This window comes from Ctenopharyngodon idella, chromosome 9, assembly GCF_019924925.1.
Source record: "Ctenopharyngodon idella isolate HZGC_01 chromosome 9, HZGC01, whole genome shotgun sequence".
NCBI lineage: Eukaryota > Metazoa > Chordata > Actinopteri > Cypriniformes > Xenocyprididae > Ctenopharyngodon > Ctenopharyngodon idella.
Genome location: NC_067228.1, coordinates 11,557,902 through 11,572,166, shown reverse-complemented (window position 1 = coordinate 11,572,166; position 14,265 = coordinate 11,557,902). Strand labels below are relative to the sequence as shown.

Here is a 14,265-nt window from a genome sequence, read left to right as displayed (position 1 = left end):
AGCATTCTTTCTCATTCTGCAGAACATCTACAAATCTGAGTATAACAATTACATCAAAGGAGTTGGATGGATTCCCATTGGATCTCTGGATGTGGAGAAAGCAAAGAATGCTAGCCGGATAGGCAGCGAGAAACAGTACCGCACACACCCCAGTAACTACAAGTTCACTAAAGACATGTCTTCCATGGATCTGGTACTAGCTGCGACCAACAATGACATCAACAACAAGGTGAAAATTGAAACCATTTGACTTGACACTGTGCTTTGGATTTGATTATCTTAACTATTATGTTTAGTCACTTGACTTTCTTGTTAGTGACACATAGTTAATAATAGCCAGTATGTTTCTGAATCATTTGAAATTGACCTATTTATTCTTTCTTCAGCAAAAGTATATTTCAGCCTGGGAACAGGACAAAACCAAGATCCATATTATGCCAGATGCGATGGAAGTGGCTCTTGCTCGTCAAAATAAAGCTAATTACAGCGAGGTTAGTGATGCCATCAGATTCATAATTGTTGATTGATTGCAAGCTGTAATTGTCACAATATGTAAATAACCCTTTCTTATTCTTCTTTAGAAACTATACAGACTTGCCAATGAACAAGCAAAGAAAAAAGGTTACGATCTACGTGCTGACGCTATCCCAATTCAAGCTGCTAAAGCATCATGTGCCATTGCTAGTAATGTAAGTTTTTCTTCCTTATTGGACCCATCATATGATTACTTATCAGAAAGTAATGGATGTTTTAATGGATTTTTCACAGTACAAGTACAAGGCTGGTTATCGTAAGCAAGTTGGTCATCACATTGGAGCTCTTAGCATCCAGGATGATCCTCTGCTCATGCTGGCTTTGAACTCAGCTAGGATTGCTAGTGATGCTCTCTACAAGAAGGACTTCAACAAGTCCAAGACCAAGTTCAACCTCCCAGTGGACATGATTGCTTTTGAGTTGGCCAAGAAGAACCAGGTCCAAGTCAATGATTTCAACTACAGAACCTACCTCCACAACTGGACCTGCCTGCCCGACTCCAATGATGTCGTCCAGGCCAGACAAGTCTATGACATCCAGAGTGATGTAAGTCTGAATTTACTGCAATTTTACTGCAATTTACTGCAATTTTACATATATAAATAAGGTTAAAGGGTCATCCTTATGAGGCTTGTACTCTTTTCACACATCTTAGGCGGTGTACAAGGCTGATCTGAAGTGGCTAAGAGGTCTCGGATGGGTCCCCATTGGTTCGATTGATGTTGAGAAAGTGAAAAAGGCTGGAGAAATCCTAAGTGAACAGAAGTACCGTCAGCACCCGAGCAACTTCAAGTTCACTTGCACAACTGAAGATATGCCACTAGTCTTGGCCAAAGCCAACAATGAAATCATGAACAAGGTACTGTAACTGTACATTTGATATCTAGACACATGGAACAGGTCTAAAATATTGTTTGTAACATCAATTTTGGTGTTTAATTCTCTCTCCATACTGGCAGTCAAAATATGTTGAAGCTTGGAACAGTGATAAAACAAAGATTCACATCATGCCAGATGCGATGGACGTGGTTCTTGCAAAGCAAAACAAGGTCATCTATAGTGAGGTCAGTATTTCTTATTTAGAATTGAATGCTCAGTTGTATATCAGAGTATTTACAGTTGTAAAAACTGAATCAAATATTATAAGTATTGACCATGAGTCATACACCGATTAAGAGCAATGAACTTTATATGCTTTATATGAAGACAACAAAAGATAAATTATTATATTCTGCTGTTGCCACAAGTTTGTTCAAATATTTTATGTGATTTGCTCTTCAGAAACAGTATAAACTCGCCCATGAACTGTCCAAGAAGAAGGGTTATGATATGCGCGGTGATGCCATTTCTATCATCGCTGCCAGAGCTTCCAGGGACATTGCTAGTGATGTAAGTACAACAAACTGATAAGGCAATATATGACATAATGAGGATATAATTTACTACACTGAGAATATTTTCTTTCTTTTCAGTACAAGTACAAAACTGGTTATCGTAAGCAAGTTGGTCATCACATTGGAGCCCGCAGCATCCAGGATGATCCTCTGCTCGTGCTGGCTTTGAACTCAGCTAAGATTGCTAGTGATGCTCTCTACAAGAAGGACTTCAACAAGTCCAAGACCAAGTTCCACCTCCCAGTGGACCTGCTGTCTCTTGAGCTGGCCAAAAAATGTCAGATCCAGGTCAATGATGCCAACTACAGAACCTACCTGCACAACTGGACCTGCCTGCCCGACTCCAATGACGTCGTCCAGGCCAGAAAAGTCTATGACCTGCAGAGTGATGTATGTAATATCCAGCTTCTGTTGAGCAATATGCATTTATCCATGTCTGGATTTTCATGGAATTGATGTTTGTAGCCAGTATGTAAGAGTGATGTTAAAATAGAAAATGGGATTGATTGAGTCTCTATTGTCTTCTTGATGTTGAGAAAGAGATAAAGCTACCAAGATACTGATGAATAAGCTGTAGAGTCACTAACAGGTATTCTTTCAACATATGCTCTTAGGCTGTTTACAAGTCTGATCTGAAATGGCTTCAAGGTCTTGGATGGGTCCCCATTGGTTCTCTTGATGTTGAGAAAGCGAGAAAGGCCGGAGAAATCCTGAGTGAAAATAAGTATCGTCAGCACCCAAGCAACTTCAAATTCACTGTGACAACTCAAGACATGCCAATGGTCTTGGCTAAAGCCAACAATGATGTCATAAACAAGGTAACTGCTGATTTGATATAACATATGAATGTGTAATTTTCTCATTTATGTAATTTGTTTAGTATGTAGACAGTTAGTGTGTGGATGTGAAGTATTTTTTCTTATTTTTTAATTTCATACTCCTATTTGATAGCAACAATATGTTGATGCCTGGAACAAAGACAAGACAAAGATCCATATTATGCCAGATGCTATGGACATTGTACTAGCAAAACAAAACAAGACCAACTACAGTTTGGTAAGTATGACACAACACTGGCCCCTTAATGGTGCATAATTGATGTTATTGATTAATAATTTATCAATTATTTTCTACTTTGTGAATTTTTAAAATAACAGTTTATTCGAATGTTTTCTTAGAATTCATACAAGCTTGCAAATGAGGAAGCTAAAAAGAAGGGCTATGACCTGCGAGGTGATGCCATCTCCATCAAAGCAGCCAAGGCTTCCAGGGACATCATCAGTGATGTGAGTATTTTGATTAATAGCATCCAAAAGTCAACAAAACATTTCACATCCTAAAATTAGCTCATGTCTTAAACCACTCTTTCTTTTAAACAGTACAAGTACAAAACTGGTTATCGTAAGCAAGTTGGTCATCACATTGGAGCTCTCAGCGTCAAGGATGATCCTCTGCTCGTGCTGGCTTTGAACTCAGCTAAGATTGCTAGTGATGCTCTCTACAAGAAGGACTTCAACAAGTCCAAGACCAAGTTCCACCTCCCAGTGGACCTGCTGTCTCTTGAGTTGGCCAAAAAATGTCAGATCCAGGTCAATGATTTCAACTACAGAACCTACCTGCACAACTGGACCTGCCTGCCAGACTCCAATGATGTCGTCCAGGCCAGAAAAGTCTATGACCTGCAAAGTGATGTAAGTATGCTACATTTAGATTTAAAAAAGTGAGGTCTCCATTTTTCAAAAACACCCAGTTTATACAGACATATAATTTCTCTACATAATGGCAATGTTTTTGCTATGTTTGTTCTCAGGCGGTGTACAAAGCTGATCTTAAATGGCTTCAAGGTCTCGGATGGGTTCCCATTGGTTCGGTTGATGTTGAGAAAGTGAAAAAGGCTGGAGAAATCCTGAGTGAACAGAAGTACCGTCAGCACCCGAGCAACTTCAAGTTCACTTGCACAACTGAAGACATGCCACTGGTCTTGGCCAAAAACAATGCAGGCATCATGAACAAGGTAGCCTGATTTGACCAACACCATAATTTTCTTCTCTTTTCCATTGTAATGTGTGTAGATACTTTGCATATATGTTTATTTCATTTTATTTTTCTTTGCGCTATAGAAAAGCTATGTGGAAGCTTGGGAAAAGGATAAGACCAAGATCCATGTTATGCCAGATACAATGGAGATATTGCTTGCCAAACAGAACAAAATTAACTACAGTGTGGTGAGCCATTCATTTCAAGTCATTGAACTGAAGATGAGAAGTTATATTTATGGTAATTTAAATTATATTGATATAATTATTGTTTTTATTTCCAGAAACAATATACACTTGCCAATGAGGAGGCCAAAAAGAAAGGCTATGACATGCGTGGTGATGCCATTTCTATTAAAGCAGCTAAAGCCTCTCGGGATATCATCAGTGATGTGAGTGTTCTCATCCTTTGTTCTTTATTCATAGTCACTCGTAGTTCATGGTCCAGAATGTTCTCTTAGTCTTTTATTCACTCTCATTGTCCTTTAATCATTCAACTGTAGTACAAGTACAAGGCTGGTTATCGTAAGCAAGTTGGTCATCACATTGGAGCTCTCAGCGTCCAGGATGATCCTCTGCTCATGCTGGCTTTGAACTCAGCTAGGATTGCTAGTGATGCTCTCTACAAGAAGGACTTCAACAAGTCCAAGACCAAGTTCAACCTCCCAGTGGACATGATAGCTTTTGAGTTGGCCAAGAAGAACCAGATCCAGGTCAATGATGCCAACTACAGAACCTACCTGCACAACTGGACCTGCCTGCCTGACTCCAATGACGTCGTCCAGGCTAGGAAAGTCTATGACCTGCAGAGTGATGTACGTCTATTTAAAGTCCTCTTGACTTTTATTGTTTCTTTTTACAATCATGTCAAATTCTTAAATAATTTTTTTTGCATGTGCAATTAGGCGGTGTACAAGGCTGATCTGAAGTGGCTTCAAGGTCTCGGATGGGTTCCCATTGGTTCAGTTGACGTTGAGAAAGTGAAAAAGGCTGGAGAAGTCCTGAATGAAAGGAAGTACCGTCAGCACCCAAGCAACTTCAAGTTCACCCTTACTACTGAAGACATGCCAATAGTTTTAGCTAAAAATAATGCTACTAATGCTAACAAGGTAAATCTTGTCAGAAGTTTCTGAACACAAGAACTAAAAAGTTTAACAAACAAATAGCTTAAAGTTTTAAATGTCTGACATATAATTTTATTCAACTCTTATAGAAACTTTACACTGAAGCCTGGGAAAAGGATAAAACCAAAATCCACGTTATGCCTGACTGTATGGAAGTTCTGTTGGCTAAGCAGAACAATATAAATTACAGTGAGGTATGTACAGTATATGTCTAAAATATTCACATTTTCATTATTTTTCTGATAACTCTAAATCTGTAAAATATTTTCCAATTTTAGAAAAGGTATAAACTTGCCCATGAAGAATCTAAGAAGAAGGGCTATGATTTGCGTGGTGATGCTATTGCTATCAAAGCGGCTAAGGCATCCAGGGACATCATCAGTGACGTGAGTGACTTTTTTTGACATAGTTTGTGTCAAACACACACATTATTGTTCACAATTACTTCCTAAAACCTTTGTATTTATTCTTTTTAGTACAAGTACAAAACTGGTTATCGTAAGCAAGTTGGTCATCACATTGGAGCGCTCAGCATCAAGGATGATCCTCTGCTCGTGCTGGCTTTGAACTCAGCTAGGATTGCTAGTGATGCTCTCTACAAGAAGGACTTCAACAAGTCCAAGACCAAGTTCCACCTCCCAGTGGACCTGCTGTCTCTTGAACTGGCCAAGAAATGTCAAATCCAGGTCAATGATGCCAACTACAGAACCTACCTGCACAACTGGACCTGCCTGCCCGACTCCAATGATGTTGTCCAGGCCAGAAAAGTCTATGATCTCCGTAGCGATGTATGTTTTTCAAGCTAAAATGGCATTCAATTATTTCTACAGATACTTTTTAATCAAATATGAACTGTATAGTTTTGAAAAGTAACATTTCGTTTTTTGTTTCTCATGTATTTTCTGCAATCAGGTTGTGTATAAGGCTGATATGGATTGGATCAGAGGTACAGGATGGGTCCCCATTGGCTCAGTTGATGTCCTGAAAGCAAAGAAAGCAGCTGAGATCCTCAGCGAGCGACTCTACAGACAGAAACCAGAAACATTCAAGTTTAAACAAGACATGCAGTCCATGCCTTTGGTGCTTGCAAAGGCAAATGCTCAAATTATGGATCAGGTTGGTAGAATAAATAAGTCAAATGATTGGAATCCAAAGTTTAGTATACACTAATTTGCATATATGATTCTTTTTTATGTTATTTTTGATCCATTGCAAGACGTTCTTATCCTTAATAACAGCTGTCACAGTATTGAAATTGTCACTGGCAACATTTTTTTTTTCATTTTAGCGTCAGTACCATGCAGCATGGGAAGCTGACAAGATAAAGATCCATATCCCTCCTGATACCCCGGAGATTGTGCTCGCAACTGCTAACGCAATTACCAATAGTAGGGTAGGTATCACTTTTGAGTGATTGTTCTTTCTTCATTTTATTTATATATATATATATATATATATATATTGTTTTTTGTTCAAGTTGTTAACTAAGCCTCTCAAATTCATGCATTCTGTTTGATTTCTACATTAGTCCTATTCAATATTTCACTTCAGAAAAAAAAATGAAACACAAAATAAAATTCTGCTTACAGAAACTATACAGACAAGCGGTTGAGGACAACTTCAGGAAAGGCTATGACCTCAAATCCGATGCTGTCGCCATCAAAGCTGCTAAAGCATCCAGAGACATTATTAGTGATGTGAGTATATACTGTCTTGGAAGTTACACTGATTGATACATTTTCTGTCTTATTGCCCTGTCATGTATATATAAATAGAAGCTATCTTTAATACTGAAATCATCCTTCTTTTGTAGTACAAGTACAAGACTGGTTATCGTAAGCAAGTTGGTCATCACATTGGAGCTCTCAGCGTCAAGGATGATCCCTTGATCATGCTTGCTTTGAACTCAGCTAGGATTGCTAGTGATGCTCTCTACAAGAAGGACTTCAACAAGTCCAAGACCAAGTTCCACCTCCCAGTGGACCTGCTGTCTCTTGAGCTGGCCAAAAAATGTCAGATCCAGGTCAATGATTTCAACTACAGAACCTACCTCCATAACTGGACCTGCCTGCCTGACTCCAACGATGTCGTCCAGGCCAGGAAAGTCTATGATCTTCAGAGCGATGTGAGTTTCTGTGAAAATTTAATTTGTAATAGTAATCAATAGGTCTACACTACCAGCGTGGTCTGCTTTCTTATTGTTTCTCATGTATTTTCTGCCATCAGGCTGTGTATAAGGCTGATATGGATTGGATCAGAGGTACAGGATGGGTCCCCATTGGCTCAGTTGATGTAGAGAAGGTTAAAAAGGCTGGTGAGATTCTGAGTGAAAGGAAGTACCGACAGCATCCAAGCAACTTCAAGTATACTAGCAAGACAGACTCCGTACCTTTTGCTCTTGCCCAAGCCAATGCCAAGATCATGGACAAGGTATTGTTTTCCTAGAAGATTTCACTAATCTGTGTAAAGGTTAAACAATAATATCACTGTTTGAAATAACTGTTGCAAGTTGGGGTTGTGTAGTCTATAGGTGCATGTGTCTAACTTTTTGTCTTCATTATTATTGCATTGCAGAATGCTTATGTTGATGCCTGGAATAAGGACAAGATCCATATCCATGTCATGCCAGATACCCCTGAGATCATTCTTGGAAAACAGAACAAACTCAACACAAGCATCGTAAGTAGAGTGACACAGTTTTGTAGTGACCAGTAAATCAGAAGTAAATGCACAATAGTTTATGTTTCAAATCCTATTAAATCAGTAATGTTGACTCCTTATGTTCTTACAGAAATATTACCGTCAAGACTATGAGAACAGCCTTAAGAAGGGCTACTTCCTGCCTAAGGATGCCGTCGCAGTGAAAGCTGCCAAGGCTTCCAGAGACATCATTAGTGATGTAAGTCTCATTGTGGATCTTATTTGACACAATAAACACACTCTGTTAAATGATAGTGCTTGATAGTCTTTTATGCATTAAAACCTTGCAGTACAAGTACAAATCTGGATACAGGAAGCAGCAAGGTCACCACATTGGAGCCCTCAGCATCCAGGATGATCCCTTGATCATGCTAGCCTTGAACTCAGGCAAGATTTCTAGTGATCTTCTGTACAAGAAAGATTTCAACAAGTCCAAGACAAAGTACAACCTCCCAGCGGACCTCCTGTCTCTTGAACTGGCCAAGAAATGTCAGATCCAGGTCAATGATGTCAACTACAGAACTTACCTGCACAACTGGACCTGCCTGCCCGACTCCAATGACGTCGTCCAAGCCAGGAAGGTCTATGACCTGCGCAGTGATGTACGTATATGATTAGTTTCACATACTGTGCCGTGTACATTGGTTTCTTACATTGCTACATTAACATCTTTCTTGTAAACTTTCAAACTAGGCTGTATACAAAGCTGACCTTGAGTGGATCCGAGGGTGTGGCTGGATGCCGCATGGATCTGTTGATGTCATCAAAGCCAAGAATGCTCAGGCGATCCTCAACGAGAAACTGTATCGCCAGCCTCCCAGCACTGTCAAGTTCACCAGTGCTGTGGACCTACCTGTCATCGTCCTAGCCAAGCAAAATGCTGACATCCTCAGTGATGTAAGATTATTGCCTTTCCTTTAGTACTTTACTCAGATGTTCATGTTCAGATTACAGTTGAAGACCATAAAAATTAATAGCACAAACACTGGGTAAAATTATATTTGTTTTAATTTTAGTAACACTGAATTATTAATCAATTATTGAAAGAAATAATATAGTTATAGTAATTACAATTATATGTACAATTAATTAGAAATGTAAAATCTTTTTAAATTAATGTAATAGACATGTCTTTTTTGTTTTTGCGTCAATGTGTGCCAAAAAGCCCTTTTTTTTAATTATTTTGTTCACAGAGGAAATACAGAGAAGCATGGGACAAAGATAAGACATCTATCCACATCATGCCAGATACACCTGCCATCGAGTTGTCCAGAGCCAATGCCATTGCTGTCAGCAATGTAAGCAAACTCACATGCAGAATTTCTGAGTACTACTAAAATGAACTCTCTTTTATGAGCTTATTATGCTATTAAACTATTGGGTAACACTTTTTTGTCTTGTTGCAGAAAACGTATACCAAAGACTGGGATGCTACAAAGGCAAAGGCGTACCACATCAAAGAGGATGCCATATCTGTGATCAAGGCTAGAGCCTCCAGAGATATAGCCAGTGATGTAAGACATTACAAAGTCACTGTTTTCTGAACTTCGTAGTATTTCCTTTCTCTTATTTTGTAAAAGGTCTTGATTAGCTATCTTTAATTTTGGCTTTGAAATGTTCCCCTCTCTGTTATTTAAGAGTAATGTAAATATGAATACTTCAAATCTTTCAAATGCAGTACAAATACAAGGCTGGTTATCGCAAGCAAGTTGGTCATCACATTGGAGCCCGCAGCATCCAGGATGATCCTCTGCTCGTGCTGGCTTTGAACTCAGCTAAGATTGCTAGTGATGCTCTCTACAAGAAGGACTTCAACAAGTCCAAGACCAAGTTCCACCTCCCAGTGGACCTGCTGTCTCTTGAGCTGGCCAAGAAATGTCAGATCCAGGTCAATGATTTCAACTACAGAACCTACCTGCACAACTGGACCTGCCTGCCAGACTCCAATGACGTCGTCCAGGCCAGAAAAGTCTATGATCTGCGTAGTGACGTAAGTTGAGCTTTGACTGTGTTTAAAATGGTTCCATTGAAAAAAATAATCTATGAAATAGTGTGATACTTTCTTTCATTTGCTTGTTGTTTATGTTTAGGCTGTGTACAAGGCTGACATGGAGTGGCTAAGGGGATGTGGATGGATTCCCCATGAGTCTGTTGAAGTTGTCAAAGTGAGGAATGCCCAAAAGATTCTGGCTGATGTAAGTCCTTTGGCACTATATACTGTTGCTATTTCTACCAATGAGTTTATGCTATACAGAGGTGTAATGGTTACTGATCTTTTCCTTTCTTCTGATTCACAGAGAGGCTACCGTGTGAAGCTGGATGAGCAGAAATATTCAACACCCATCGAAAGAATTGACTTTGTGCACTCCAAAAATGCAGCTGATGTGCTCAATGAGGTAAGCAAGAAGATATATATTACACAATCGTGCAATCATACAAAGGAAAACAACGATAAAGTTAGAAAATTACAAAATTGTAATTACATTTTTAAAAAATGAAAAGAGAAAAATCCATCATCAGACAATGTACTCTATTTATGTAAGTAGTTTCCATACATGTTAAAATTTTAAACTTTAAGTTTCAAAACCATATCATTCCATTGTTTCTTAATAGTGAATAGATGGAGTAAGACATTTTTAGTGTACCCTTTCATGCTTGAACCCCTATTAAGCATTGTTTTTCCATGTAGTCACTCAAACAACAGAACTTTTACGGTATATTTAGTTTGCAAAATCATGTTCTCTCCAAACATTAAAATGAGTGGACCCCAAGATGGTTTTCAGATATGACTGTTCTCTACTGTAAGTGTCCTCTTTGTTTTGTCTTCTCAGGCTAAGTATCGTGAGGCCTGGCACCACGACAAGACTAAATACACCTTGACAGACTCCCCAATTCTAGCTACAGCAAGAGAAGTGGCCAAAATGTACCACCCGGTAAAGCATTTTTTCTTTTTGAGAAAAAGATGTTGTCTGTAATAATTGCTTAAGGTTGAATAGTAACAAAAGTGTCATTTTAAACATCACTTGTAGCATTTTTACACCAAAAACTGGAACAAGACTAAAGCCACATCATACTTCATGCCCGGAGATGCAGTCCCGATTAAACAATGCATCCACAACAATAAAGTGCAGAGTAATGTAAGTTAAAAAAAAATCCTAAACCTCAACCCATTTCACCTTCATTTTATTTATGCATGCAAATAAATTCTCAAATTTTTTTGCAGTACAAGTACAAGGCTGGTTATCGTAAGCAAGTTGGTCATCACATTGGAGCTCTCAGCGTCCAGGATGATCCTCTGCTCATGCTGGCTTTGAACTCAGCTAAGATTGCTAGTGATGCTCTCTACAAGAAGGACTTCAACAAGTCCAAGACCAAGTTCAAGCTACCAGTGGACATGATAGCTTTTGAACATGCAAAGAAATGCCAGGCCCAAGTTAATGATGACAACTACAGAACTCGTTTGCACCAGTGGACATGCTTGCCGGACCAGAATGATGTTATTCAGGCCCGTAAAGCGTATGACTTAGCCAGTGATGTAAGTATTGAATGAAGAGGTTTTTAAATCAAAATAATTTTTCTTGTTTATTAAAATATGAGAATAAAGGTTAAATTTCAGTTACTTTATAAAACATCTGATTTGAATGTAATGTAATGTAATACTCTCCCTCCAGAATGTCTACAAATCAGATCTGGAATGGTTACGTGGTTGTGGATGGGTGGCTGCTGATTGTGTCGATCATGTCAAAGTCCGAAAAGCCCAACAGATTCTGAACGATGTAAGTTTGACCTTTTTTGTTTGTCCAACTTCTCTGTGATAATAAAACCTCCATTATCTTACAAAAATGTGTTTCTTTTCTCCATGCAGAGAATTTATAAGAAGGATGCCATGGACAACTTTGGCAAATTTACTCACATTGTGGATCGCCCTGAGGTTGTCCTTGCAAAGGTTAACGCCTTCAACCTCAGCGATGTAAGTGTGTCTCAGATTTGGCCATTTTCATCTTCATAGGGAATTACTGATGTGAAGAGTTTAGCTTATCAACTGGATCGATCTTTCTGTTGTTACTCAGCTGAAGTACAAAGAATCATTTAACCTGGAGAAGGGTCACTACATCGGATCTGAAGATACACCACAACTGGCTCACTCTAGAGAGGTCGCAAAGATGATCAGTGAGGTAACAATGTCCTTTCTAGACTTGTTTTATATATATTTGCATTTATGTGATGAATTGCATTTAGGATGTTTTGTTGTTGTTATTCTAGAAATTGTACAAAGTCAGCTGGGATGAGAGCAAAGCCACTGGCTACCAGCTGAACCATGAATATATGCCAGTACAAATAGCCAAGAGGACCAGAGACATGATCAGTGATGTGAGTATCAAAAATGATTTAATATTAAATAGAATAGACCCTTTCCTTATTGCCACATAACTGAGGTCAGTTACTGACAGTGCAGTGTTGAAAAAAAAAGCCTTTTAAATATTATACCTCTATTTTTGCTTCAAACACTGTTAAATACTGGTTTAGAAGTGATGATTGTTGATTCGTTCTTGTTTTGAAACACTGCAGTATAAATACCATGATGCCCATGAGAAAGCCAAAGGCCACTACATGGCTTCAACTCTGGTTGACTTCCCTGAGGTGGTTCGCTCTGGCCATATGGAGAAGATGAAGAATCTGGTGAGTTGTTTTATTAGTACTATGCCTGAGGTCTGAGATTGCTATACTTTGATATTCACGTGACTTGTTATCTTATAGTTTAACTCCTCATCAACCAGAGTTTTTTCAATCTGTCCATCAGAGAGACTACCACAAAGCCTACAATGAAACCAAAACTAAGCTCCACATTCCTGCTGATATGATCAGCCACGTGGTTGCCAAGAAATGCCAGAATATCCTAAGTGATGTGCTGTACCGTACATACCTGCACCAGTGGACATGCCACCCTGATCAGAACGATGCCATCCGTGCACGCAAGGCCAATGAGATCTTGAGTGATGTAGGTCATGATTACAGTGATATTTTGAATGTGTCAGACCTGTTCAAAAGCTACATTTGACTAATTTCTTCCTGGCAGGTGTTCTACAAAGAAGACCTGAACTGGATGAAGGGGGTTGGCTGTTATGCCTGGGACACTCCTGAGATCGTACGTGCCAAGAAGTCGTATGAGCTACAGAGTGATGTGAGTAACATTTTCAACATTTTACAATAAAGAGACATTAGCCACTTTTCCACCGTCGGACCAAATTTTTTTAAGAACTGTTAGGAACTGTTCCAGTTATATTTTCAGGATTACAAACCATTTTCGGCCTGGCATTCTCAGCACGGTTAGCGAACTGTGCTGGTAGAATGCGTGTAGTGACGTCGCAACTCAGGATGGTTACTTGTCTGTTGCATGGCTATTGTGTTTCCACCTGTTCGAAGGTTTAATGTTTTTTTTCTTCACACAGATTAAATACAAAGCAGAAGGCAAGAAGGAATGGAACAACTACTCCATTGTGACAGACACACCTGTATATGTGACTGCCATCCTGGGCCACACTTGGGCCAGTGAGGTTTGTACTCCAGTTAACTGATAATTCAGGTCCTTGAGTACTATCAAGAGTATGATACTTTGGAGTTCAAATGGTAATACGCTGCATATTTTATGTTTCATCTGCAGTTGAACTACAGAGAGGCATATCATAAGGAGAAGCATATTTACACCACCGTTCTGGATACCTGTGACTACGCAAGATGCTTCAACCTGAAGGAGATCTACAGCACCGTAAGCCTGCAAGAAAACCTTTAAAATGCTGAGTTCCTGGTTTTATTTGTTGGCGCAGTTCTTGAAATATTCTTTGTGTACATTCAGAAAGCATATTCTGCCGCTTGGGACAAGATCAAGGCCAAGAGCTACAACATCCCTCATGATTCCCATGCCTTAGTCCATGCCAAACAACAGAAGGTCATCCTGAGCAATGTGAGTCCTTTCTCCAGTCCCTTCTCCAGTCCTTACTAATGCCTGGTTGTCCTAAACATACTGGACATTAAACCTTCCTTGGTTTCTCTAGGTTAAATACAAGGAAGATTATGAGAAGTTCAAGACCCTGTACAGTCTGCCTAAGTGTCTTGAGGACGACCCCGCTACTGCAAGATGTATCAAAGCTGGAAAACTGGTTCTGGATGTGAGTAAAGCATCAGCTGAGGTTCAGTTTTGTAACTTACTAAATGTCAAAACAATTAAAAGCTCTTTGCAACACCTTTTTCATTAGCGCCTGTACAAAGACAAATATGAGAAGACCAAGGCTAAAATCCATGTACCTGCCGACATGCTTGACATTGTAGCTGCACGCAATACTCAGAAGACCGTTAGTGGGGTTGACTACCGTAAATACCTGCACCAGTGGATCTGCCTGCCTGACATGCAGGTGTACGTACATGCCCGCAAGGTCAACGAACAACTGAGCGACGTGAGTTATCCCTACATCCAAACAC

General features: G+C 39.3%; 1 protein-coding gene across 4 annotated transcripts in view; it reads left to right on the top strand.

Moving 5' to 3' along the window:
* Positions 1-14,265, top strand: part of neb (nebulin) — a 61,977-nt gene that overhangs the window by 20,540 nt on the left and 27,172 nt on the right. For all 4 annotated transcript variants that reach the window (XM_051905029.1, XM_051905028.1, XM_051905027.1 and 1 more), the window contains exons 43-91: positions 23-229; positions 387-491; positions 582-689; positions 769-1,080; positions 1,190-1,393; positions 1,494-1,598; positions 1,816-1,923; positions 2,007-2,318; positions 2,543-2,746; positions 2,880-2,984; positions 3,107-3,214; positions 3,308-3,619; positions 3,739-3,942; positions 4,049-4,153; positions 4,249-4,356; positions 4,468-4,779; positions 4,870-5,073; positions 5,178-5,282; positions 5,367-5,474; positions 5,565-5,876; positions 6,001-6,204; positions 6,377-6,481; positions 6,678-6,785; positions 6,902-7,213; positions 7,315-7,518; positions 7,663-7,767; positions 7,880-7,987; positions 8,079-8,390; positions 8,482-8,685; positions 8,982-9,086; positions 9,195-9,302; positions 9,467-9,778; positions 9,879-9,983; positions 10,086-10,184; positions 10,620-10,721; positions 10,818-10,925; positions 11,012-11,323; positions 11,460-11,564; positions 11,654-11,758; positions 11,859-11,963; positions 12,052-12,159; positions 12,358-12,468; positions 12,590-12,787; positions 12,866-12,970; positions 13,239-13,343; positions 13,451-13,555; positions 13,643-13,750; positions 13,842-13,955; positions 14,043-14,240. In XM_051905029.1, coding sequence (XP_051760989.1) covers positions 23-229; positions 387-491; positions 582-689; positions 769-1,080; positions 1,190-1,393; positions 1,494-1,598; positions 1,816-1,923; positions 2,007-2,318; positions 2,543-2,746; positions 2,880-2,984; positions 3,107-3,214; positions 3,308-3,619; positions 3,739-3,942; positions 4,049-4,153; positions 4,249-4,356; positions 4,468-4,779; positions 4,870-5,073; positions 5,178-5,282; positions 5,367-5,474; positions 5,565-5,876; positions 6,001-6,204; positions 6,377-6,481; positions 6,678-6,785; positions 6,902-7,213; positions 7,315-7,518; positions 7,663-7,767; positions 7,880-7,987; positions 8,079-8,390; positions 8,482-8,685; positions 8,982-9,086; positions 9,195-9,302; positions 9,467-9,778; positions 9,879-9,983; positions 10,086-10,184; positions 10,620-10,721; positions 10,818-10,925; positions 11,012-11,323; positions 11,460-11,564; positions 11,654-11,758; positions 11,859-11,963; positions 12,052-12,159; positions 12,358-12,468; positions 12,590-12,787; positions 12,866-12,970; positions 13,239-13,343; positions 13,451-13,555; positions 13,643-13,750; positions 13,842-13,955; positions 14,043-14,240 — 8,028 coding nt within the window. The remainder of the gene's footprint in view (positions 1-22; positions 230-386; positions 492-581; positions 690-768; positions 1,081-1,189; positions 1,394-1,493; positions 1,599-1,815; positions 1,924-2,006; positions 2,319-2,542; positions 2,747-2,879; positions 2,985-3,106; positions 3,215-3,307; positions 3,620-3,738; positions 3,943-4,048; positions 4,154-4,248; positions 4,357-4,467; positions 4,780-4,869; positions 5,074-5,177; positions 5,283-5,366; positions 5,475-5,564; positions 5,877-6,000; positions 6,205-6,376; positions 6,482-6,677; positions 6,786-6,901; positions 7,214-7,314; positions 7,519-7,662; positions 7,768-7,879; positions 7,988-8,078; positions 8,391-8,481; positions 8,686-8,981; positions 9,087-9,194; positions 9,303-9,466; positions 9,779-9,878; positions 9,984-10,085; positions 10,185-10,619; positions 10,722-10,817; positions 10,926-11,011; positions 11,324-11,459; positions 11,565-11,653; positions 11,759-11,858; positions 11,964-12,051; positions 12,160-12,357; positions 12,469-12,589; positions 12,788-12,865; positions 12,971-13,238; positions 13,344-13,450; positions 13,556-13,642; positions 13,751-13,841; positions 13,956-14,042; positions 14,241-14,265) is intronic.